Source organism: Drosophila montana, unplaced genomic scaffold, assembly GCF_035044405.1.
Source record: "Drosophila montana isolate Dmon_TW-CO22-7 unplaced genomic scaffold, ASM3504440v1 contig_3213_1, whole genome shotgun sequence".
In the NCBI taxonomy this organism is placed as follows: Eukaryota; Metazoa; Arthropoda; class Insecta; order Diptera; family Drosophilidae; genus Drosophila; species Drosophila montana.
This window is the reverse complement of record NW_026998093.1, coordinates 1,590,621-1,616,529: the sequence shown is the minus strand read 5'-3', so window position 1 is coordinate 1,616,529 and position 25,909 is coordinate 1,590,621. Positions and strand designations below refer to the sequence as shown.

The 25,909-nt window shown below is 42.2% G+C and overlaps 7 protein-coding genes across 8 annotated transcripts; 4 read left to right on the top strand and 3 right to left on the bottom strand.

Annotated features, from left to right (window-relative positions):
- Nucleotides 1-5,370: 5,370 nt before the first annotated feature.
- Nucleotides 5,371-8,242, top strand: LOC135432802 (putative uncharacterized protein DDB_G0274435). The gene has a single exon (XM_064688632.1). It carries the CDS (start codon nucleotides 5,755-5,757, stop codon nucleotides 6,526-6,528), a length of 774 nt encoding a protein of 257 aa, XP_064544702.1. The 5' UTR covers nucleotides 5,371-5,754; the 3' UTR covers nucleotides 6,529-8,242.
- A 4,050-nt stretch (nucleotides 8,243-12,292) lies between these two features.
- On the top strand, nucleotides 12,293-13,105 carry LOC135432838 (heat shock protein 27). The gene has a single exon (XM_064688671.1). The coding sequence runs from the start codon at nucleotides 12,462-12,464 to the stop codon at nucleotides 12,927-12,929; it is 468 nt and encodes a 155-aa protein (XP_064544741.1). The 5' UTR covers nucleotides 12,293-12,461; the 3' UTR covers nucleotides 12,930-13,105.
- Nucleotides 13,106-14,458: 1,353 nt separating this feature from the next.
- On the bottom strand, nucleotides 14,459-15,151 carry Edg78E (Ecdysone-dependent gene 78E). The gene is made up of 2 exons (XM_064688673.1): nucleotides 15,024-15,151; nucleotides 14,459-14,958 (listed from the first exon to the last, which is right to left on the bottom strand). Exons 1-2 carry the CDS (start codon nucleotides 15,033-15,035, stop codon nucleotides 14,608-14,610), a joined length of 363 nt encoding a protein of 120 aa, XP_064544743.1. The 5' UTR covers nucleotides 15,036-15,151; the 3' UTR covers nucleotides 14,459-14,607.
- A 2,127-nt stretch (nucleotides 15,152-17,278) lies between these two features.
- On the top strand, nucleotides 17,279-18,203 carry Cpr78Cc (Cuticular protein 78Cc). Its single transcript, XM_064688674.1, has 2 exons — nucleotides 17,279-17,698; nucleotides 17,784-18,203. The coding sequence occupies exons 1-2, from the start codon at nucleotides 17,687-17,689 to the stop codon at nucleotides 18,129-18,131; spliced, it is 360 nt and encodes a 119-aa protein (XP_064544744.1). The 5' UTR covers nucleotides 17,279-17,686; the 3' UTR covers nucleotides 18,132-18,203.
- Nucleotides 18,204-19,178: 975 nt separating this feature from the next.
- On the bottom strand, nucleotides 19,179-21,016 carry LOC135432836 (probable serine hydrolase). Of its 2 annotated transcripts, none has more exons than XM_064688669.1 (3): nucleotides 20,859-21,016; nucleotides 20,383-20,522; nucleotides 19,179-20,316 (listed from the first exon to the last, which is right to left on the bottom strand). In XM_064688669.1, the coding sequence occupies exons 2-3, from the start codon at nucleotides 20,512-20,514 to the stop codon at nucleotides 19,372-19,374; spliced, it is 1,077 nt and encodes a 358-aa protein (XP_064544739.1). In that variant the 5' UTR covers nucleotides 20,515-20,522; nucleotides 20,859-21,016; the 3' UTR covers nucleotides 19,179-19,371. The 2 variants fall into 2 exon arrangements, with proteins under 2 accessions (XP_064544739.1, XP_064544738.1); XM_064688668.1 differs by having other exon boundaries at nucleotides 20,855-21,008.
- Nucleotides 21,017-21,495: 479 nt separating this feature from the next.
- LOC135432837 (probable serine hydrolase) lies at nucleotides 21,496-22,863 on the top strand. Its single transcript, XM_064688670.1, has 2 exons — nucleotides 21,496-21,725; nucleotides 21,794-22,863. The coding sequence occupies exons 1-2, from the start codon at nucleotides 21,609-21,611 to the stop codon at nucleotides 22,685-22,687; spliced, it is 1,011 nt and encodes a 336-aa protein (XP_064544740.1). The 5' UTR covers nucleotides 21,496-21,608; the 3' UTR covers nucleotides 22,688-22,863.
- Nucleotides 22,864-23,009: 146 nt separating this feature from the next.
- Nucleotides 23,010-25,758, bottom strand: Pc (Polycomb). The gene is made up of 2 exons (XM_064688667.1): nucleotides 25,491-25,758; nucleotides 23,010-25,015 (listed from the first exon to the last, which is right to left on the bottom strand). The coding sequence occupies exons 1-2, from the start codon at nucleotides 25,551-25,553 to the stop codon at nucleotides 23,948-23,950; spliced, it is 1,131 nt and encodes a 376-aa protein (XP_064544737.1). The 5' UTR covers nucleotides 25,554-25,758; the 3' UTR covers nucleotides 23,010-23,947.
- Between the last annotated feature and the right edge of the window lie 151 nt (nucleotides 25,759-25,909).

Genomic DNA, 25,909 nt, shown 5'->3' with positions numbered 1-25,909 from the left:
ATTGTTTTGCCGTTAATGACCGGGTTTTTCGGTAATTCGGACTCGTAGATCGTAGCGCGCTGCCGACGCGCCGCATGGAACAACCGTAAACGACTGCCAAAGTTCAAGTCAAGCTCTGAGCGATGCGGCGTCCACTGCGACGCTGAGCTTGTGAGCCGTGAGTGCCCCTCGGCCAGCGATCAGTCTGCATAGGTAGTCGCCCTATACGTATATTTATGTGCTGAGAGAGAGGGCGAAAGAGAGAGAGAGAGAGAGAGAGAGCGACGCATTGACAGCTCAAAGAGCTTGTGCGAGGGCTAACTGACCTGAGTCCCGGGTCTTTAATGATGCTGCAAGTTGTTGTTGAGTTGTTGAGTTGTCGAGTTGTTGCCATTGTTGTTATTGTTGTTGTAGCTGCTGATGAGCAAGACGTTGTTTTTGTGTAATTTGGTTATAAAAATTATGGGCGGCCCATTAGCAAATTAGTGCAACTATTTTTTGTATTTTAATTTTTTATGCATATTTAAGCTTTGAAGTTTAGTTTATAATTGCCTTTATTAACATAGAGTTAAGCAAGGCTCGGAGAGCGTGATTTACTAAAATAAATACTTTCATATTTAAGCAAAACAATTAAAAATGTTTATCCTTATCTTGCGCTTAGTTTTAAGGTCAGCTCTTCAACATTCTCTCCCTCTGCCTGAACTGACCTGCACAAGAGCCAACTCCATTTAAGGTGCTGCCAACTTACTTTTATTTATTTTTTTTTGTCTTTGGCCCGCTTACGCTCTTGCGCTCCCTCTTGAGTCTCCTCTCTTCAACCGCCGCGTGGGTGCACTTGACGAGAGCCCAAAAAAATACCAAACGCATTAACAGGTTTTTTTTTTTGGTTTTGTGCGTGCCATGAATTTTATATATAATAAATTTACAACAACAACAAGCGGGCGCAGCTTTTGTTGAACTTGACACGATTGTTGTTGTTGCTATTATGTTGTTGTGAATTTACAGTTGTTGTTGTTAATAATATAAATTGCTTTTCGTTTGCGCTGTGTTGTTGCTGTCGTTGTTGTTGTCGTTGTTGTTGCCATAGTTGTTGTGCAAAAATGTAAGGCTTTAAATATTAAACAAATGCAAAACGCAGCGCTAATTAAAGTTAAACCAACGGGAGATGCGAAAAGTAAATGTGAAGCGAAATGAAATGAATAACATGACAAATGAATAGTTTGGGGAGTGTGGGGTGTGTGGTGTGGGGTGTAGGGAGTGGGGTGTTGGGTGTGGGGTGTTGGGTGTGGGGTGTGTAACAAATGAAAATGAAAAGCGCTCAACATCAACCACAACTGTTACTTGTGCAAAAATGATTTATAATTATGCATATCATAACATTACATTTAATTTGCTGTGTCAAATTTGTTGTTGTTTTTGAGTTAATAGCCAATACTAGTATATATAATGACATATGTGCCACGCCCACATAATTACAAAAATATATCAACACACAATATATACCATTCATAGCATATAAGAGTACATAAGTACTTAGAAATTAAACATAAGCGCATAAACGCGCCCATTTTAAACACACAGCCTGGTGACAACATCGACATTTATCAAGATCGGGATGTTCCCCTCTGGTAGACATAAAAAAATCACCCCACTGTCAATGTTCCCATCGGATCACTACCTCACTCATAATTTCTGACTCAAACTTCACTCAATTTTGACAAATTTGAGTGAGATCATATGTTAAACAAAAAAAGTGTCATACAAACGTATTTCGCGAATTCTCCACAGCTGCGGGTGGAATCCCCTAAAACCCGACTTAACGTACACCTCCACCACGAAAGGCAACTACGGTAAAAATTGTGGACTTTACCTTGATCAAGATAGTTTAGATATAGATACAGATATAGATGTATAAACGGATGTATATTTAGTTTATTTTAATTTAATTGTTAAGCCATTAATATTTTAATCAGAATTTCAATTTATAAATAAAATTTAATAATATTATTTGGCAATCCTTTTACACTTATCTTTTTAATTGTTTAATTATTCTTTATTTTTTTTAGTTTATGAATTCCAAATTATAATAAAATTTCATTTTTGGGAAGCAATAAAAATGTTTAATTTTCCCTGTTTTTGCCACTCATTTTCTATCATTTTCTTTTAGCTCCTTTTTAGGTGTTCCCTCATTATATGCTGCCACCCCCTTGCGCCCATTCTTGCAGACTTGAGAGTGTTTTGTGTTAATTATTTTGTAGCATTATCCACAGTTAGCCTAGTTTTGAAGGGCCCTGAACCCAGTTTCTTATTTGCGTGCAGCTCGCTGATATCGTAATTTAAATATTTATTGCATTTTTTATGCCTCGCTTGCCACTTGACTACCAAGCAAAAGCAACCAGCACATCCTCACTAATACACACACACAAACAAACACACACACACACACACACACACACACACAGTGTGTCCCCCTTTTGTGTGACCTACAAATTAAATTCAAATCTTGTGTAAATACCGAAGGCAAAGAAACAGTTTGTGTTCCACAAATTGATTGCATGTGTCCTGGACGGCTTGCAAGAAAGAAAAGAAAAATGTGAGAATCTGCGGCATTTGATAAAATGATGTATGAAATTTCACACGAGAGGAGACTGGCTGTCAGGCCGACATAATAAAAAACAATCAAATATAAATCGGCGGCACGCCATGCAAGCATGTACTATATATTCTCATCGATGGCGTGCGACGGCAATTCCAATTTATAGATAATTCGATACGAACTGTCAGTCAGTCAGTCGATCAGTCAATCAGTCAGTCAGTCAGTCAGTCAGCCAGTCAGCCAGTCAGCCAGTCAGTTATTCGGTGACTCAAAGTGCTGCCAACTAGCACAAGGACATCGGAGGCGTAACTTTGTTTATGCGCGATTCGGAATGCATTTCTAATGTGTATTATGCTTGCAACTGCAATTTGCTAGCAATTGCCATAAATATTTCAAGTCATGAACTCAGGTGGTGGGTGGGTGCGTGCCCCCAAATAGAATACAACAAAGCTGCAAATGCAATTAAATGGATTAAACGACAGCCAAAGGTAGCGAGCCCCAAATGAGGCCAACGCGGCGTATGAGCAATACGAGCCGCTGTCTCTCGCAGGTGTGCTCACGTGTGTGTGTGTGTGTATGTTGCAGGGCGTGCCCGCCACTTCATAGAACAATGCCAGCAGCCTGTGGCAGTCACAACATGTACTTGCGCCCTGCCCCTGCCCCGTCCGCCCATCAACAGCCTGTCATTGTCTAGGGGCAGGGCACTCCAAGGTGCATGGACATCAGTCGTGGCCAAAGCGGGCGAACGTCCGATTGATGAGCAGCCCGCTCAGCTGCCCGGCCCGGCCTGCTAGCGAAATCTATGTCATATAGAGTGTTAAAAGATTTATGTCCGTCTCTAATCCTGCCTCCTATGCCCTCTGCTTGACTGTCTCTCCATCCCGTCTAGTGCTCTCAATAAGTGGCACAAACGACTGACGCTCACCGCAGGCTTAAGTGTCTTCAACTGCCAGACATCCCATGTGTGTGTGTCTCTGTATGTGTGTGTGTGTGCTATAGTTTTTCATTTCGCATTTCCTACTGATTGTTGTTGTTATTGTGGCTGATGTGTGCCCTGCAGCAAAGCTATTCTGCATAATTGCCAGGCCCGTCTCGTTGAATGTTTTGCCGTTTGACCCCATAAGAGTAGCTCTCACAGAGCACTGCTCCTGAGCTGAGCCAATTGGTTGGGATTTGTTTCGGATTTGTGTAGCTGATGTTGGCCATGAATAATGTACACACTTTGTGAGCTAAGACGAGGTTATTGCCTATCCAAATGAATTCTGAGCGCAGGAAGAAAAACAATTAATATTAAAGTGGTTTTTGGCGATAATTTAGAGTTGGTGCAAGATGGAGATTCTGTTTCAAGCCAGAAATTATAATCTATTCTTGCCTTTAAGCTGAACCCTTAACTTAACTAAACTATGAATAATCCAACTATTCATCTAAACATTTTTGATAGATGCAAGTGTTGGGTATAAATCAAATATAGCCCGCATCTTGTATACAAAAATATGTACGACTTGGCATATTTTCGGTACAACGGGCAAATGTAAATTTAAAATTGGTTTGCTTTATTAAAGTGTAGCAATTTTGCTATAATGCAAGGCTTGAACCAAGAAATTTGGTTTTAGGGATGGGAAAAAACAGCTACAGGCGAGCCCCAAGGTAGAAAGTCGGTTTGGAATATCAACAGTATCCATTTTCTTGGCTTTGCAGCCCAGATTCAGAATAGACTTAGCTTGTTCCAAAAAGTGACAGAAGTTGCAACAGCTTTAAAAGTTTCTTATTGCTCCCTTGGGCACATTAAATGAATTTATTTCAGTATTTAGGAACTTGCTCTTAAGTTGCCTTAAAGATTGCGCCAGGTGCAGCACTATTCACATTTCTATAGGCTTTCCAGTTCGTAGTTAAAGCCTTTGTCGACAAATTGCGCAGTTTCGTCTAATCAGTGGACTGCACAAATCGGCAGTTGGCTCGGCAACAGAATTCAATTGAATTTGCCAACAAATTGCACTTAACGTCAGCGTTCGCTACCTGCACAATAATTCCATAAAATGAATTACTGCGCATTAAGATAACGCACACAGAAACACAGCATCACACACACACACACACACACACACACACACACATACGTACACAGATGCTGTACACAGTCGCAATGGCAGTCGTTGTCCTTCGAAGCAGACAACCCAGGGACGCGCTGCAGCCTGCAATGCTGGAGGCCAGATGCCAAGAATAAGCAAAAAAAAAACAGGCTGAACTAAAAGTAATGACAATAAGGCGCGAAAAGCGCGCTCGGAAAATCCCAGCAGCGTATTCAAGGCAATCCAAAACCAAGCCCCAAACCGCGCGCTATGCGGGCGTATAGACCATAATAACACGCATACGCCGCGTTGTACGTGCAAAATCAAAACATAAACCAAGCGTAGCCCCAAATCTAGTAGCTGCACTGGCTTGTGCGGCATTTGAATGTGTGCGTATGTGTGTGTGTGCGTGTGTGTGTGTGTGTGTAGAGGGTGGGCTTTGGGTTGGGGTTGTTTTTATTTGGGTTTTTCGCTGCACTTCGTGTCAAGCTCGTGAACGGCATTTCGCGAGCGCGTGACCAGCTGCCGAGTGTGAGAGAGTGCAATAGAGAGAGTCAGAGAGAGAGAGAACGCGAGCGAGTGAGCGAGAGCCAACCGAAGGAGTTTCCCTACATGCTGATGATGACGATGATGATGATGTTGTAGCAACATAATCGCACTTCGTGCAGCGCTGGTAAATTGCATTTGCGTTTCGTGAATTCAGTTTTCAGTTCTGTTTCAGTTTCGAGTCCGTGCAGGTGCCTGCGAGCGAAGCCAGCGCCAGTGAGCCAGAGCCAGAGCCAGTGCCTCGGCCGAGTGCAGAAGTTTAGCCAAGCCAAGTAAAAGCAAACAAGTGCAGTTTGTCGACGTATGTATGTATGTAGATGTACATGTGTGCATGTGTGTGTATATGTGTATATGCCCCCGCCGTAGCATAGATACAGAGATACCTACACATTTTCAACGCCAGCCGCCTGAAAAGTGAAAACAAACCAGGACAGTGCAAAACTAAACTCGAGTAAAAAATAAAAGAAATTTTAGAATATTGAGAGCTGCAAGTTCTTGAAATTCTCGGGTAATTCCCTGGCATAGTTTTTGAGCAAAATACGACGCACAATCTGCAAGGATACAATGTCGACGCTGCCGTTCCTGTTGAGCGTTGCCGACGAGCTGGACAACATCCATACACAATCGTATCTGGATGACTTTGGTCTGGGCTTCCATCCGCATCGGCAATATTATCGCACGCCAACCATACAGCTCTCGCTGCCGGCCAGCACAGACTGGACTGGACGCACGGATTGGCAGGGACGACATGCGCGCTTTCGCAGCTACAAGTTCTACGATGATTCGCAGAACAATCTCGAGGAGGAGCAGGAGCAGGACCAGGACCAGGAGGCGGAGCAGCAGCAGCAGAACCTGCAGCACGAGTTGCAACTGGAACATCGGGAGCACCATCAGCAGAAGCAGCAGCAGCCGCATCAACAACAACAACAGCAGCAACAACAACAACAACAAGCTCTCACTGCCAACATGGTCAAGTCGAACTCACATGATGTGGGCGTAGGTGGGCTGGGTCTGAATCTGAAGGCCGGTGAGGAGGAGGATGACGAGAACATCGATCGCACTGTGCGCATGTATAATCTGTCCAAGAAGTGCTGCAAGAATTACTATCGCCATGCCCTCGAGATGGATGGACTCGGCGCCAGTGGCCGGAGCAAGTGCAGCAATGCCCGTGCCGAGTGCCATTATTCTGGCTCCAGTTCGGAGGAGAGCCTGCAGAAGGTGCCATCACCCATAGAGTTTCTCACCTGTTTTCTGGTGAAGAAGACGCGTGCGCCCAAATGCTCGAAACATGCCACAGCTGCCGGCCGTGCGGCAGTTGGGCACCTCAAGAAGACATAGAACGCAGCCGCGTTGCTGCCAGCAGCAACGGCGACACCAACAACAACAATAATAACAACAACAACAACAGGAACAACAACAACGGCATCCGGCTCGATGACATCGACGTCGGCGTCGAAGCGTCGGAGCAACTGCTTCTGAATGTTGGCCAGAGTCGGTGTGCTCTGCGGCCAGGCCTGGAGCTGGCTGCAGCGTTGCGGCGAGCTGCCCAGCTCGGAGCCAACGACGTTGCCTGCAACGCGTCTGGGACGCATTACCTATTAGGCGTCTCAATTGCAGGGGGCGTGGCACACACGACTCACACACACACATACACATACACGCGCACACAACAATTAGCATTGAAATTGTTTTAAAGTGCACACAAAAGGCTGGCGGCTCCGTGCACAGGAATTTGCATAAGGATTCGTGCTGCGGCTTTTTTTTATAGCCAAGGGACAAAGGCCAAAATAAACACAACAACAACAAAATAGAAAGCCGCTTCGATTTGAACCACAAACACACACACACACACCGAAATTGTTTTTTGAAATTCTTAATAATCGAGAGTACACACAACAATTTTGAAAGCCACAGATTTTTACCGAAAAATAACGAGAATTTGTTAAGCAAACGTTTTTTATACGAATTTTTTGATACCTAAAAAGTGAAACAAACAGAATACTATTTATATATACTTATATATTATATAATATACATATTATACATATTGTACTTGAAAAACAAAAAACAAAAACGGGCAAATTTAAGGCACATCCAAAACAACAACAACAACAAACACACACAGCTTAAAGCAACTCACACACACTCACACACACACACACACGAAAAGTTTCTCTTTTTTTTTTTTGGGGTAAAAACAAAAAAGTTTTTTTTATAGCTCAGCAAATGAAGAACTAACAAAAATTGCAGAAACTACCGACAATGTCGGCAAGTGTTGGACTGGGTTAAGGTTCAGGCTATGAAAAGTGAAACATGTTACAACAAGAAGAAGAAGAAGCACTAAGGACATTTAGAAAGACCTTGTGCCACATGCGGCAATTTACAGATGGTTTTTGATTTGATCTATGCCCAACGTAATATTTCCGTGTTCTTAACGTATTCTAAATGTTGAAGAAGAAAAATCAAAATAACAAAAAATACAACACAACCAAAAGGAAACAATATAGTTAAATTTTATATATATACAACAACAAAGAGAAAATACATAATTGTAGCTGTTTGCACTTTCAGAGTTTAGTATGAATTAGAACTACAAATATGATATATATATATCACACTCGGTATTATATGTAGTTATACTTATATAACATATGCTCGTTCGATCCTTTAGTAAAGAACACACATGGATTTACATAAACTGTACACGACATGTGGATTATAGTTACATACAAACATATTCGGCGCATTCGAAAGGGAAATTTCGATTTGAAATTCCTTGTGGAATGCGGCCATTTACTGCTAATTGTTACTTGATGTCAATCATAATCGATATAGTTAACTTAAGAGCTCTCTCCCAAAACATGACAAAGTAGCAAAAACTGTTGAACTCTAATCACAAAACACATTCATATCTATTATAGAGCCGACTGGCTCCATTATTAGCGTTAATTTGTAAATCATCTTCTTCTAAGCACTTTACAAACTCGTAAACGACATACTTTAGCAACGCAAGGCATATCATATGGAAAACTTCAGCTAAATCGAATACATATTTAACTTGAAATTTAATAAATGAATGTGTAACGAATACAACTGCAGCTCTTTTCTCTCTCACTATTTTTGAATCTTGTTAAGCTTAAAGATTTGCGCATTTGGCCTTGAGCGCAGACAAGGACATGTGGCGTGTCCTTCATGCCATAAACGAAAGCTTGACACTCGCATTAATTTGCCACGCGGACACTCTAAAGAAATTACCAACAGTCAAACTCAAAAATTTCAAGTGCAACAAAGTAATGGAAGACAAAATTGTGACCTTTGCTAAAAAGGACGACGACAAGCAAACGGCATGTCCTTTCGCCTCCTTTCGCATGCATATGAGCTAAACTCCGGCTGCTGCTGCTGCGGCGGCTATCCTGGCCCTGGACATACCAAGGATCCGACGTCAGCAATTTGTTTTTGTTTTTGGAATTTCAAATGAGCTGCAGTGACAGCGTCGCTGCGACACGACCTCCGACCTCCGACCTCCTGTCAAGCCTTCAGACAGCGCGCATCAAAGAGCGCATCGCACACCACCTTATTGTGCCACCTGCACCACATTCACTTTCCATTTCAGCGGCTCGCTTCTTTCTATTGGGTTCAATAGCACAACACGAAAATAGACTAATGTTGCATGTGGCACCCCTTTCCGCAACCCCCTGGGCTGGGCTTATAAATAAAACTCTGTTTCTTTTCGTATGCAAACAAGTGCAAGCACATTGTGGGCGTGGCGGGGGCACCGGAATGGACAAAGGAAGTGTATTTCTTCTGTTATACCCTGTACGCATTAAGCGAGCACAGTGAGGGCATGATCGAACGTTAAGTTGACTTGGCTGTGTTTGTCTCTCAAATGACCCAAATGTTGTATGCTTATTCTTGCGTATCTAGAACCGTTCAAGATTGTAATACATTTTCCATTCAACTTTTTCTGTGTCCATTTCATTCGACTGCGCCTCTCGGTATTCGCAGCTCAAGCTATCTGTTTGCAGAGTATCTGCCAGTCGAGCACTCTCAACTACAACAAAGTTGTTTGTGATTTTTGTCTTCCCAAAACAGAACTGAAACTTTGTACGTGCTGGCTCTACTCGTGTCTCTGGTTACTCGACGTTGTTGCTGCGGCCCGTGCTGCGCCTTTTCTTCAAAGGAGACAAGGGGGGTTGGCGAGTCAGAGACGTGGTGTTGGGGCGCGCGATGGTGCTCGCTCGCACGGCCAATTACGGTTTAAGTTGGGCCGTGCCGGCCCGTCTCCAACTTGGGCAATGGCACCGCATTGCAGTGGCAGCTGTGGCAGCCTGTGACGCGCTGCTCCTGGGTTCGCCTGCACCACTCACAAAAAAATGCTTGCCCTTTTGTGGTTGACTACCTTGGCGACTGCTTGGCCGCAATTTATTGGTGCACCCAATTTGCCAGCGACTGCAACGCAACAGACCTCGCTTGAGTCTTGACTTACGTCCTTTAAACTCTGCTCCCCTTCGGCTGGTGCAATGCCCTGCTTGTTTGTGGGTCCATCACTCTAAATGCTTTGATTGATTTGCCACGCCCATTACGAGTTCTCTATTTCATCAGTTTAAAATTCGCTGCGCAGTTTATTGATTCGCTGTAATTAGTTTGACACGAATTTAGTTCGGCAATTTCATTAAGTATACGCGAACGCACGCGTAATTACGTATACGTAATTTGTGAAGCTTTACAATATTTTTTGTAGCATACTTTCAGGCTTCCGCATAAAATTTATTAATCGAATTCTTGTGCACTGCGGCTTTTTATGCAGCGTTTTTTGTTGTTGTTGTTGTTTTTAATTGGAAAACGCGCAAATTAATTGGTTTTAATATTAAAACAAAACATTTTCTTTAGCTGCACAAAACTTACACATTTGCAACAGATTTTCGTTAGTAATTTAAAAGCCCACTAAAATAATGTACTTTCCGGAGGCGTTGTTAAGGCCACATAAAATCGAGAAAAGAACTGATAATGCTGCAGATGTTGGGGTGAGCTGTTGCTGCCACTGGCATTTTGCCCGCTGGCTGACAAAATTGTGGCGCGCAAATGAGCGAACATTTAAGGCCATAAGCTAGCTGCAAGTGAGCGTATTGCACGCGCCGCAGCTATAATAGGCTATAAGAGATGCATCTAGAAAACGCGCAACCCCACACCCACGCCCACACCTCGACTCAGATGCAGCCCCACCCGCCTGGCGGCAGCGCGTGCCCAAAATCGCGCATACGACCTGTGGGTGGACGCATGCAATACATGGATTCCACTCAGATCCACTCAATATAGAAAGCGAATCAAATATATATAACACAAGGTCTTGTGTAAGCGGCTGGCAAAGAAAGTGCCTGAATGCGACCCACACCCTTTGGAATTGATCGCTGGGATCGTTTGCTTGGCATTTGATTTGATTTTGCCATAAACTCAAACAAATTAGTCGATTACATAGTTGTTTTTGCTATATAGAATTGTTTAGCTATAATTACAATGCATTATTGTCACTAGTTTAGTTATGTTGTTGTTGTTGTTGTTGTTGTTGTAGCTGCTGCGGCACTTCATTGATTTCCAAACGAGAATTTGTGCGCACATTTCATGGCTACACTGCACTACAAGGTAACGCAAGTAAGGGCAAATTTTTAAATAATTAAAGCATATTACACGAAAATTTCAAATTCCTAAACTTAAAAGGGTTTATTAATAAGTTTTATATATTTTTTAATATTTTAAGGCAATATTTAATAAATTGAGGAAGTTTTTAAAAGGCAATGTTCGGAAAAAATTATTAAAATAAATTTAAAGATTGTTTTCTTATTTTTACATATTTTTTAATTTTAAAAAATATCAAATTTCATATTTTAAACTTATTTTTTATCAATTAAAATATATTTTTGTACCCTAGCAATTAAAAACCTTTATAATTTAAGCAATGAAAACCCACTCGCATTTTTTTTTTATATTTATACCTAATTGTTTAAACGTTTATCTATTGATGTGCACCGCACTGTCAATTGCCGCCTGAGTCACAAACTCATTGAACTCGTGCCTGTACATAATATACAGAGTATATATATGCTTGTATATATACTATAGATGAACACTGTAGGGCATGGCACATGTAAATTGTCGCCGTTGTCTTTATAATTACTATCAAGCGTTGGCAAAATCTATCGCAAATACAACAACAAGCCGAACAGAACAAGAAGAACATAAAATACAATTATAAACGGGTGGGGTCACACACACACACACACACATACACAGACGGGGGGTAAGGGGTAGGCAGGTCAGGCCCATAAATGTTCAATTCACGAAGAGTTCACGTTGCTGTTGTTGTCGCTAATCTTTGGTGCAAATCGATGGCAATAGCCGAAAAGCCGTTTAGCAGACAACGTGGCCATACAAATTGCCTTTTGTTATGACTAAAAGCTACAAATGTTTCAATCCAAGCGCTGAACATGTTGTTGACACAGTATCTCTATCTCTATCTGTATCTGTATGTCTATCTGTATCTGTGTCTGTAGCTAATTGAAAATGAAAATCCGCATAAATAGTCAATGCCAAATTTGGTCAAATAGTGAAAAGAATTATGCGACGTTTTCGAATGTTTGTTTTCACATTTCCGCTAAAGAAATTTGTTAATTTAGCTTAGCCCAGGCGTATCTATGGGTAGCTCATATAACAGCGGAAATGCTGCGTAATTAAGTTGAACTTGAACGTTATGGGAGAATAAGCTGGGCTTTTATTTTGTGGATTTGAGGCAAGAATTGGTTTTGGCACAGCTCACTAGAGCAACTTATGTGGCAGATCTTAAGTATATCGGCTCTTGCGGAAGTTTCTCAGACGCAGCAGCCCCGCAAGGAAATGCCGTTCAGCTGGCAGCCCACAGCGGCACGGCCCACCAGGCCAGCCCCATCAAGATCGAGTTCGACAAACAGCGATTAGCTGAGTAGATCGCCCGCTGCCGACGGCTGGAGCTGATGACGACGTCACAGTTGTCATTGCCGCTGGCTTAGCCCACTGGAAGCGCCGACCCAGCTGGCGCATTGGGCTCTATATAAGGCGGCGGTTCTGTCAGTGTCGCGTTTAATTCACTCAGCGCAAAAATCGCGTGCGGACGTTCAGAAAACGCGGCGAATCGTGAAACGTGAAACGGAACAATTTTGCTAAGCCACGCCGTAAAAATTCGCAACGCGTTGCTGCGTCCTGCCCCGAAAACCAAATACACACACACACACATAGTCGAGATGGCTTTGGTGCCAGCCACGAACAACAGCACGGACTGGGATTATTGGGATTATCGTCGTCGCTTGTGGCGCGATTGGGATCTGACCGCCGACTGGGATCTGCCCTATTGGAAGCGTTTGTCACGCGTCGGCTCAGCGCCAGATCTTAGCCGCGTTGTCGTTGGCAAGGATGGCTTCGAGGCCAACGTGGATGTGCATCAGTTCAAGCCATATGAGATTACCGTCAAGACCACCGGCGACACCGTCGTCGTCGAGGCCAAGCACGAGAAGCGACGAGATGGCGACACCTTCGTGGGCCGCCACATTGTCAAGAGATTCGTGCTGCCGCGCGGCTACTATCCCAATGATGTGCGCTCCGAGCTCTCCTCCGATGGCATACTCACCGTGCGCTGTCCGCCGTATCTGAGCAACGAGCGCAGCGTCTATGTGCGCCAAGTGGGACCCTCGTACCTGAGCATTAAGAACTAACACACACATACACACACACACACATACACACATACATTAACAGGATGTTTGAGCAGTTGTTTTGTTTTTGGTTTCTGTTGGCGGCACTGCCTTGCGCAAAGCATCCGAAAATGGCACTCGAGACGAATTTTGTTTACAAATTAATTTAATTAATTTAAGATACATTTTCACAAGCGCTTCATTGCGTGCAAAAACAAATCTTATTGGACTTTTTTGTTATTAACCAGAAACAATTTGTAGTTAAATAAAATGAAAGTTTAATTTATTAAAAACGAAAACAAGTTCGACTGATTGAAAAATTCGGTTGATTTAGCCAACTTTCTGGCTTAGCCCAATTACCAATTTGTTAGCCATGGCCAAGGGAAATCCGTACAATGTCTACGACTTCGCGTGAGACCCAAAACAGACGGCTTTTGAAAATGTCAACATAAATTGGCCCAAACGAGAATCGGACAGCGGCTGCCCCAGACAAACATGTCTTGATATATTTCTATATATATAGATATATTCTATCTAGAACGCCCTTGAGCAATTTCCGCAAATGCCAACTAAGGTAAAGTTTAATTGTAAATAAAGCAATAAACAACAACAACAACAACAAACGTGTCAATCTGGGAGACTAGAGCACCACATAAACCTACACAGCGGCACATAGTCCCAAGAAAGCCCCGACAAAGTTCTATATAAATAGTCTAGAGATACATCTGACAGCTGACCATAATGGTCAATGAGTTAAAAACAAATAGCAAAAAATAAAATAAAAAAAAAACGGCATCAGTAAATAAAATAACAATGTTTGAAAATAAAGTCGCACGCCCACAATGCAACGACGCGACTTGTGCGCTGTTTAAAACGCGAGCAATTGCAAGTGTGTTACGGTCGCTCGACTTTTGTAGCAGCTGCCTGTCAATGGGTCAATCATTGGCCAGTTCAATGCTTAACCTAAAAAAACGCTTTGTTGCAGTTTAAACAATCAATTTGTCAATCACATTGAATGAATAAATGGATCAATAATTGATTCATTTAGCTGCTAGAGTCTATTTAAATTTGGAGTTCTTGGTGCCAAATACGTATTCAGGTGACTCAGTTGATATGAAAGTTTAGATTGCTTACTGATAATTAATTTAAGGAATGAGCTTTTAATATGTTTAAAAGATGTACTTGTATGTAACGAGCAGGTGGTTATAGCTGTGTACAGGGCTTCTGCTAGTCGGGCAATGATTAATTAGATTTTCACTCTATTTGTTTGCTCTCTCTATTTAAATGTTCTGTGTCTTCTCTCTCTGTCTCGCCCTCATGTGTTCTGCTCGATAATTTAGCTCATGAAAATCGCATAGAGAGGCGACATGTAGTTTCAAGTAAAAAAGTTAAGCATACTTTTAGGCTGCAGTCTTTACGAGCTGCTGTGAAAGTTGTAAATTAAGATGCAGCGGCAAACTTCCCGCTCAAACAATTTGGCGTTGTTTTTAACTAAACAATCATATTTTTTTGTTGCTTTTTTTTATGCGCGTTGTATTACAAACGGGCTCTATTAACGATAACTACAACTAATTTAAACATGCGAAAGTATGTCTCTATATAACAATGACTGCCACAGATTCGAGTCGTGTGGATGATGGTGGTAATGTTGGTTGACTGGTTGGTTCTGTCTTCGCGGATGTGGTTCTTCGATGTCAGCTTATTGCTCGTCCTTCTGTGCTGGCGGGTGTGTGCGAATGTACTCGAGGGCACGGAGCACGTAGGCCGGAACCGGAGGCGGTGTTGGCAAATGATCGCCAACGGGATGGTAGCCCTCCTCATCGGCCGTGTAGCTCAGCGAGATCTGTTCGCCTTCGGGTGAAATGTAGGAGAGCGCACCGCGAACGCCCGAGGGATTGCCCGCCTCCTGGACCTGAATGCCATTGCTGGTCTCATAGGCATACTGATAATTGCCCTCCGCATCGGATGCTTCGTTCTGGAAGCTGCGAATCTGTGCGTCCTTGTTGATGTTGTCGGCGCATGCGCAACCGATGAGGGCGAGGCACAGCATCTGCGATTAACACACGCGATTAGCAAGGGGAACTATGAAACTCTAAATTGTTGACGGGCACTTACATATTTGAACATCTTGACTTGAGCTTGAGAGCTGTGACTGTGGATGGGTTTGAGTGTTATAAGGCGGATGCTTCAACTGCAACTGATTGCTCTGCTCAACAACGTGCTGGCTTTTATATGGACATGGATGTTTGTGGTTGGGTATGGCAAACGGGTTTTAATGGTTTTTTATGGCATCCCAGCAATGGCAATTGGCAACTACATGGGCGAAGAGGGCACCAATAATTGCCAAAAAACCGTCTTATCATAATCGAAACATTTTATAACAACAATGCGGTTAACTATAATCGAATATCAGAGCCTTTAAAATGCATGAGTCATTTGCCAGCAATTTATTTCCACGCTTTAATTCGGTGTCAGTTTTGCATTCGCCCCATGCAACTCTTTACTTCTCGCTAAAACCTAAATAATTTGTTTATTTTTATGTGGTTCACAAAACCAGAAAAAAACACCTTAACAGCTTTCAATGTTGTTGTTGTTGTTGTTGTTGTTGCCAGTCGTCGCCCTGCGGCGCCCTGCTGTTGTAGTTGGAGCTCGACTTGGAGTTGGCAGGTGCGCGTGCCCGCTTGGAAGCCGGCGCGAATTGTCTAACTTGAAGAGCTGTTGAAATGCTCGGATGCGCAAGGTCGTCCCAGCAGCATTCGGATGCGCAGCCTCAACCTCAGCGGGGAGGCAGCTGACGATCATGATGATCCATTAAAAATTGGATGTGTGATTTGGCGGGACTTTTTTTGTAACAATTAGAAACGGTAATGCGAACCCAATAGCAAAGTTTGAAAACATTGATGAAATCGTTAACAAGTAACACATAATCCAATACTCAATATCTGCCCACTTTCCAATTAAAGTTGAAAATGTATAAAATAGAATTTACTTTTGACTGAGTTTGAAGTTGAAATATGATTTATTTTTGATTGACTTGCTCTCTTTAAAAATGGACAAACATTTTTTAATGGTGCTAATATTTTGTGTATAGGGAAGTAATTAGACGACCCAAACACGTGTAATTAGCATTGATTAATTTCTATGCTATATATTCTAAATGTTGTGCTCGATCATTTACGAGAAACATATAAATTTATAGCAATATTTGAATTTGTATCACAAATAAATAATATATTTTACTGCTCTTGTTTAATGTACATCATTCTTCGACATTTAGAGACCAACTTTTTGAGACCAGATCGCTCGAGCATGATAACTTAATTAAATTGCTATTGGTTAACATGGTAAACACAGCGTTTGATATTTTAACAGCTTGTTTGTTGTTCCGACAAAGTTAAAAGTATTTGAGGCATGCGAGAGACCCGATTCCTCTTATGCTTCAAGCAAAAACCGTTAAAAATAAACATAATTAAACTTTCGACTATTTTCAGGTTTGCTGCCGCATTTATAATATAATCTACGACATACTTGTTCTTTATGCGATACAAGAAATATATATTTATTAAAGAAATTCTATTTAGATTCCTGCTTATGCAATTTAAAAAAAAATAATAATATTTATGGTAAAAAAAGATGTAGACTTTGCCCTAGTAAAAAATATTGAATATGTTTATAACTATTTATAGCACACAAAAAATATGCATATTTTGCATATTTAAATCATTTTGTCGCCCAACGACCATAAAAAGGTCTTGATCAGCCCACGTGGATTGGTGCAAAAAACAAACAAAAAATGGAAACAAATCTAGAATGCATTATCCATCATCTTGAGAGACATTCAAAAATACAAATTAGTTTGGCCTTTTAGCAATTCAAATTTGCCGAAACGCCAGATTCGGATCGCTGTTGAGCAAGTTTGTGTTCTAAGTCTTTTGCTTGTGCACGTGATGAGCAGATTCCGCGCTAATGGACTCGACGCCAATGAACAGGCATTTTATTAGCTGCTTGTAAAGTGCGAGGCTCACTTTTAAAGCTCATGGCAAATAAAATGGAAGCGATCTGCTCTCGGCTAATTTATTGTCATGCCACAAATTTGTATGCTAATACGAACTTGTTCCAATTTGGATGAAGAATTCTTCTTTGCCTAATTAAACAATTAAACTGGTTTGCCCAAAAGCTGAATGGCCAGCCAAATCGAAATTGAAAGTGATGATAAATTGGTTTTAGTTTTAGTTTTAGGTTGTTATTTTTTTTAATTTTTTTCAATTTTAGCTAGTTGTATCGTAAAAATTCCCATCAAAAAGTTGCTCAATCTTTCGACTGAGGCTAATGTCACATACGTCATTATCATTAAAAAAAAAACAAACTATAAAGCCCCGATCGGGCTGCTGCTGATGATGGGTGACGTTTACCGCCATCTCAGTGGATCAAGCAGCCAATTCCAAAACCGCTATGAATGAGTTTAAACGCTTTTCGAGCAGCGTTTTTCATATTTATTATAAATATGAATATATATATATTTATGCGTGTATTTTGTTTTGGCCCGAATTTTATTTAATATAATCGCATTTTGCTTACGCACAAATATCTTAAGCTCGTGGATATTTAGTACAACGCGTCATCAACGCAGCTCAACGGCGGATTAGAAACGACGGCGACGACGAGGACGGCGACGTCGGCAACTGCGCCTACATATTCCAGTTTTGGATGCTACGAGTATAAAAAGCCTCCGACGCTCAAAGACAATCAAACAGTGTGAATTAGACAACTGAATCAACATGTTCAAGCTTGTGAGTAGAGCAGCGCGAGTGCTAAATGAAGGACAACGCAGCGTATCGAAAGGATAATAAAAATAATTTGATTTATTTATTGCAGTCACTGTGCCTTATCGCCGCTCTGCTGGTCTGCGCCCAGGCGGACAACATTAACCGGGACGCTCAAATTCTGAGCGAACGCAGCGAACCAGCCGATCCGGAGGGCAACTATGTGTACAGCTTCGAGACAAGCAATGGCATCCAACAGCAGGAGTCGGGCAATGCCAATGGCGCCGCCGGCACCTACGCTTTCGTGTCTGATGATGGCCAAAAATACGAGGTGACATATACCGCCGATGAGAATGGATACCATCCCAGTGGCAGTCATTTGCCCACGCCTCCACCAATTCCTGAGGCCATACTTAGGTCATTGGAGTACATTGCAGCGCATCCACCAGCACGCCAGTAGAGTTAATATTAAAAACAGTTTTAATAAATCATAAAATAGAGTACAATAAACCAAAAGTTAAACCTGAGCCAACAAAAACCAATCGCTTTCAATGGGTAATATATATGGATATGTGTATCAGTCAAAAGTCTTACAGCGTTAACTCATGATTTAATATATGTATATGGATCATATAAATATACAATACTTCAGACGTTTTGAGCCACATTTAACGAACGCTCATTAATCAAAAAGCAAAGCAGATGTTTCCATAATGAATGGGCACAGGAATTAACCATATTGGTCGAGGTGAAAAGTATAAAATAAATGCTTAAAGAAACATCAGACGGAAATTTATGCAGTCAAATGTGGAAGCTGCAGGGCCAACAAGTCCGTCGACGCTTCGCACCTTTTTTTTTCTTTTGTTGCTTCGTTTATGTGGCATCAAATTGCACACATATATGTATGTATATATATATATAATTTGTCATTTCAATGTAAATGCGACAGTTGACCCCCAAAATGCTAAAACAAGATACAACATTAAATACAAATACCAAGAAAGAGTCTAAAATATGATGCAACCACTCGGAACAGCCGCAGATCCAAAGTGCTGCCGTCGCTGGGCTCCAAACAGGTTTCACGGCTATCAACACTTTCGCTGCGCCTGCGTATTCTACCGGCCGAAATGTAGGTCAACTGCCGGCTCTTAATGGGACCTCAGCACGTAATACCCATCCGCCCAATTAACCCATCCACATTTGGATGTGTAGCAAAAGATCATAAGAACAAGGTGAGCAAAAGCTGAAAGTGTAGTTTTTAGAAATGTTTCTGAGTACGTTAAACATTATATATCTTACTATACAATACCAATCCCCATTTCAGTTGAAATGCTTAAAAGTCACGCCTGAATTACCTACTACTGCAATAGCATAAACTGGAACTGAGACCTTAAAGGGTTAACCCAGTTCAACACAGAGCGCATCAGCTCTTTTAAGCCACCGCCGCGCGTATGTGCAACCAGTTCCTCGTTATCCTTCAAGACGAAAAACGAAGCGAACAACCTCGTGGTGTGTATGTACATTGTGTATTTATAGCAGAGGCAGAGCCAGAGCCAGACTTTAACAGTATAATCAACAATTAAGTATATAAAAATAAGAGATGTGACATCGATACACAGAATCATTTATGCAACAATAAATAAGCCCCAATTGACCCAAGTTTATACTGACTTTGTATTTGGCTGTTGTTGTAATAAGCTTTACAGTTTGCTCTCGGCAGCCTCCTTGGCCTTTTTGCGCGCCGCGGCAGAGGCAGCTGGACCAAAACGTTGTATAAAGCTGTTGACCGGGCCAATAATGGCCTCTGGATTGTTCATGTGCAAATGATGCGTGCCATTTGCCTCCAGATATTCAAAGTTTGACTTCTTTAAGAGCACTTCGAGCACTTCATCGTAGTACTTTTTGTCCTCGAAATAGGATGACTGTGAGCCCTTGATAAACATATAGGGACACGTAATGCGATGGGCCATTTCCACGCATAGCTCCTGCGAGCCAATCGCATAGTTGTAAAACTTTAAGCGGCGATCGCGACAGAAGAAGTACTTGTCCGGATACTTGCCCGACTTTTGGATGTTGCGCGCAAGCATATGTTTGCACAGCTCCTTGTTGACCGAGTGAAAGGTGCCGATGTAGACGCGCTCGATGAGCTCGTCGTAAGTATAGCTGGGCGGTTCGTTCTTGCTGCGATTGCGTTCATCCTCCCGTAGAAATTCGTCCAGGCGCGTTTCCATTGTGCGAATGACCGAGGGATATGGACGTTGATGTGGCTTCAACGCGTCAATGCCAATTATCATATCAACCTTGTCGGGAAAGACAGCGGCAAACACAAAACAAATTATGGAAGACATGGAATGGCCAACCAGAGACACCTTTTCCCACTTATATTGCTTCATGATAAGTCTTATCACATATAGATTATCCACCGAATTGTAATAGCAGCCATCAGGCAGTCGTGAAGACAATCCATGGCCGGGAAGGTCTACAGAAAGAAAAGCCACATCCGGTGATAGCAAAGGCACCAACAAATCATATGTGCCCGCATTATCTTGCCAGCCATGGAGACCCAATATGGGCTGAACATTCTGTGGGCCATACCATTTACCAGCTATGTGACCCCAGGGCACTTTAATGCTGATCTCGGAAAACTAGAATCGAATTGCACACAACAATTAACTGCGATTTACGTTCCAAAGATCAAAGTGCACACTTACAGCTCGCGTTGGCGGCTCGCCAGTCAGGTCGCCAGCATGTCGATAACGTTGGTTAAGATTGAGGTCTGCATTGCCGCCGCCGCCGCCGCTGCTGCTGCTGCCATTCGAATTATCCTTAAACTCAAACTCCATGTTCCTCACTGCAAGTGAACAAAAACACGAATGTGCTTTAATTCCAAAGTTTAGCCGAATCGAAGGCGCTAACAAATTCTTATCAGCGTTCGTGCATTGCGATTAGCTCGTTTGCGATTAGTTAATCAGAGCGAGGAGCACAATGTTTGGGTGAGAAATATGCTGCATAACGATAAAACCAATCAAAGTAAATAACAAAGGGAACTATAAAATTTAATTATCCATGCCACGCTCGATCTGGAAGTATCAAAACCCAATACACAACAGCTCCAAAGTTCAAGGTCAACTGGTGGGTCTAACTGATGAATGCGCTTGGTTTTATTTCTCCACAGCAACTTACTTACAATTCCATTAATATTGTGCAGTCAGACCTTCCGCTAATACAAATTCGTTTTGTTTTCCACACTTATTAGATACGTTTAATTAAATATTGCCGTGGCACGACCATAGAACAATAAACTAAGCAAACAGCTGATTGGGGAGTTAGAGCGCGAGAGAGAAATCTAGTGTTAGAGATGGACAAAAGTGCAAGACATGTGTATTTGAGTGTTATAAATGAAAAGTAGTTTAATTGCCGTTAAATAGGCAAAGCAAGATCCAATCAACTAATAATAGACCTGTTCAAGCATTTAGCAGCACTGAAACCAAGAAGCGTTTTTAATTGTTAAGCTATCGATTGTTTTGGCCATCATCGATAGTTACACACGCCAGCGTTAAGTACTATGAAATTATGGTGGCGTTTGTAACGCTAGGAAAGACGTTGCAGGAAATATTTATATATATTAAGAAAGTATATTAATTTCGTTCTTATTTGAATAATACTATTACTATGAAGTATCTAATTACTACTTTATTTAATATGTCTCTTATATGTATATCGCCAATTTCGGACTTTTATCAGACGTTTATGCCCCGAATATTTCGCAGGGTATCTGTCATTCGGCGTGTTACTTTTTCGCTAGTGGTTGGTAAATCTCAAGCGCTTCACTTGTAATCAGATGTTTCATTTCATCACGGTGATCAAGCAAGTTAGGCGTTACAGTGCCGCTTAGATATTACTTAATACAAAATTTTACAAAATATACTCACTCGGAATGAAAGGTCCAAGAAGTTTGCGCCTGTTGCAGCAGCTTGTAAAGGGGACACAGCAGAGTGTTCGTCTGGCGCACGGTCAAAGTTCAACCAACACGCTGAAGACACTAACAAAACATGTAGGTAACATGATTGATTGCTTCACTTTCACCAGGCATCTGACTCACTATATATCCACACCTTGTAGTATGAGGAAGTCAGCATTCCCGTTCCTTGGGGTCACATATCTGGCAAATGGTACGGACCAAAGCATGTGCGTCCTATTCTGGGCATGCACGGTTGGCAGGACAATGCTGGCACCTTCGACACTCTCGCACCGCTGCTGCCGCCGCATTTGTCCTTTCTCAGCATAGACGCACCAGGTCACGGACTCTCCTCCTGGCTGCCAGATGGTGTCATGTATCACTCCATAGATTATGTACAGCTGGTGCTGCGTTTAATGGAGGAATACAACTGGAGCAAAGTATCCATGCTGGGTCACTCAATGAGTTCCATAAATGGCTTCGTATTTGCCGCTCTATTCCCGGAGAAAGTGGATATGTTTATTGGCTTGGACGTGCTGAAGCCCCCCATACGTAGTCCAAAGCAAATTGTGAATGCGCTGTCAGAGCGCCTGGAAGCTTCTCTAAAGCTGGAACGACGCCTACGCAGCGGTAGTGAACCGCCTGCCTACGAATGGGATCAACTGGTGGAACGCTTGCATCATGGTACCGATAAGTCCGTCGATATAGAGGCCTGCAAGTACCTACTGCAGCGCAACTGCAAACCCTCCAGCCACGAACCTCACAAGTATTACTTCTCGCGCGACAATCGCCTGAAGTACTCGCAGTTCTACACACTCTCCCTGGAGATTGTGCTGGAAATGGCAACGCGCATCAAGTCGCCGCATCTGTTTATTAAAGCTCTGCAGGCGCCCTACTACGAGAACAAGAAATACTATGATGCCACGATCGCGGTGCTGCGCCAGAACCCGCTATTCGAATATCATGAAGTTGACGGATCGCATCATGTACATCTCAATGAGCCCGAAAAGGTGGCGCACTTCATTAATTCTTTTATAAACAAGTACAGACCCTTATGAGATTATATAGATGGGGATGAACCCTGAACTTGTACAAAGTAGCTAGTTATTATCTATTGACCGATATAGATATTATAACCGACATTATACTGCTTGAATCTAGATAATAAGTGACGATAATGTTTAACCCACGCTTAACAATAAAAATACAAATTTGTTGCTTCTATTTAATTTAATTACCGTCAATACTGGTAATAACATTACAGTTAGAGTAAATTACAAACTTGAAGATGTTTGAGTAGATTTTTGTTGTCTGTTTTGTTATTTTTTAAATGGAATTCGCGCCGCATCTAAAACTAGACAATAAATACTACGCACTTGATTATAAAATATGGTGTCAAAACAAAACAAAAATCATTCGTGACTTTTGTTTCCTTTTGTGCGTTGTTTATTAAAATTAGGTATATCAAAAAATGTACAGAACAATTTAAAAGGAATTGTGTGTAAACTATGCGAAAAAGTGCTGAATCTATGAACGCCACAGAATTATGAACTTAATCCATTGCGCACTGCACATTTGGCAGCACATATAGTCAGCATTTCTCCAGCAATCAAACTTAAAAATTAAACCTAAAAAATAAATTATGCAGGAGTAGATAATAATAAGCTAATATCTAACCACATGCATCAACTTATATGTTATTCCTTTCTTTTGTTTATGTATTTGCTCCAATTCAGTCAGCGCTAAAAACAATAAAATCTTTACAATATTGGGTTACAAAAGGAAGCCATATAAAAAAAGTGAAATATTGACGCTGCTGCTGATTTGTAACATTCTTAGTTTAATACATATACTTGTATATAAGTATTTATGGTAGGTTGTAAATGTGTATATCAAGCGTAATAGCAATTACTTCAGTTTCGCATGGATTTTCTGCGTGTATGAGTGTGTTTTGGTTTTGTCAGATTCAAGTTGTTATAGAAAAATATACATATATGTTAAATAAATATATATGGTGTTATATACTCTGCTAAACTACAAGACATACAACTAGCTGAACTAACAGGCGTTGTGCAGTTGCAAAAGTTGATCAATCCTTGTGAAATTTCAACTTTTGGTGCTGCTCAACAGCTGGAGCTGCTCTTTAAACATTGTAATAAAACAACAAACTAGTTTCTAGGCTATAAATAAATAAAATAAATAAGTTATTTCTTAAAAGAAAATGCTTTGCAACATTTAGCATGGATTTTTGTTTGTTTGTTTGTTTGTTTGTTTTTTTGTAAAACTATATACAATTGAATTTGGAGCAGAAAAACGGCCTAGGCCACTGGCGAAGAGTCGCCTTTCATGTCGCGCTCGCGAAAGAATCCTCGCTCTGTTTTGCACTCGCGTATGGTGACCGTCTCCAGGTTGACGGTGACATCCGTGATGACCACTCGATTCGATATGTTGCACTTGGCGGGCAACCAGAACCGCGGCGGCAATGCACGCGGCGACAGCGGCGTCAACGGTTGCTTTTGGCTTAACGCCAGGGCGCCACTCAGTTTTGGTATGTTATTGTTTTCCGCTGTCTGCGCCGCTGACGCCTCATCATCCTCCTCCTCGGTATAGGCTGGCGTCGGTGTTTCACCTGCCTCCGGCTCAGTGTTCAGTGGCGCACTCTGCAGCTCTGTCTTGTGTGGCTGAGTGGCCGATTCTGTTGCATTTTGTTGTTGTTGCTCCTGTGCCGACTGCAGCGGCTTGGTTGCCGGTCCATCTGGTGAGGTTTTAATGGTGACACCAATCTTGCCAGATTCCTTGAGCACCTCAGCCTTGCGCTTGGTGCCCATAAGTGGTTGATCCTCTGAACTGGATGAGTTGGTGTCTGCCTCCGGCACAAACGAATTCTCATTGTGCGTGGAGCTGCAATTCGAAGACGAGCTGTGATCCATGCGCAGCCGCTTCGACTCATGATGATGATGATGAGTCAACGGCGATTCGGAACGACGATTACTAATCCGTTCGGACTTGATACTTTGGTTGTTGTTGTTGCTGTGCTGCTGCTGCTGATGATGATGATGGTGGTGATGGTGATGATGGTGTTTCTTGTCCTTATCCTTTTTGTCCACGCCATCGTTGGTAGCGGCGGCAGTCGATGTGGTTGCCTGATTGGTATCAGGCACATCATCGCCGTTGAATGTATACTCATCCTCCTCAGATTCTGGCTCCGGATCGGGTTCCTTCTCCTTCTTTTTAAGAGCGGCGGCGCGTTTGGAGGGTGTGCCCGAGGATTTGTTGCTCTGCTCGTAGATGTCGATTAGGCGACGATCCAAGATGTTCACCTCAGGCTCCCAGGTGTTGTAGCGTTGGTTCCAGCCCTTCCACTTGACACGGTACTCCACAACGCCCTGCAATATGGAAGCATGTTTGTGTCAGATCTCACAGGTCTCTAGCTGTATATTTGCGGTTGGTTTATAGTTGGATAAAGAGTGCGTTTTATTTATATATTAGAATTCCTTTAGTTTGTGACTCGTTTGCCCGGCGCATATTTTCAGTCAGGATCGTTCATTCAATGAGAGAAATTTGGCGCGTTCCAAACACACAGCGCATGGCAAACAAATTGATTTTTCATCGATGCCGAAATGTAGCGCAGTAAAAACAAAAACACACACACGCACACACAAACACACACGCGCAGCGCAAATGGTGGTTGCTGCTGCTGCTGCTGCAGCAGCTCGGGACATTAGCGCAGCTGCCAGCAGATGGACGACGCGAGCCTCTGCTCGAAATTTCGAAGGACATGTGACCTTGTAATTGTTTCTGCTGCGCACTTTTTACTTTTACATGCAATGTAATTATTTTTGTTTATTTGCTAGAACGTACCTTTCTAACGCGCTTCTGGATGATTTTTTCGGCAGCATAGACGCGATCGTCCGAGCTGCCCATTGTGTTGCCGTCCACTTTACCAATTTTGAGGCTGTTGCTGCTCCTCCGATGAAATTGATGCTGGAAACACTTGATTTGCCTTTCGAATAACTTTTTAGTTGATCACTAATTGTTTAATTTGCATTATTTGTAAATGCAAAACCTTTTAATAACAAATTGCGACTGACATTTACACTGACTGCAAACAATGTGACCGTAGTAGTGGATGTAGAAAAATCTTACAATTGCAGTAGTGTAATCGGCCGGCCACCACCAGCTATCGGTCATCAGTGTGGAACGTGCAATATAAAATGTGGATCGTGAGGTGTGACCGTATATTTAAAGCCGAAAATGCCAAAAGTTAGGCGCTCTAGTGT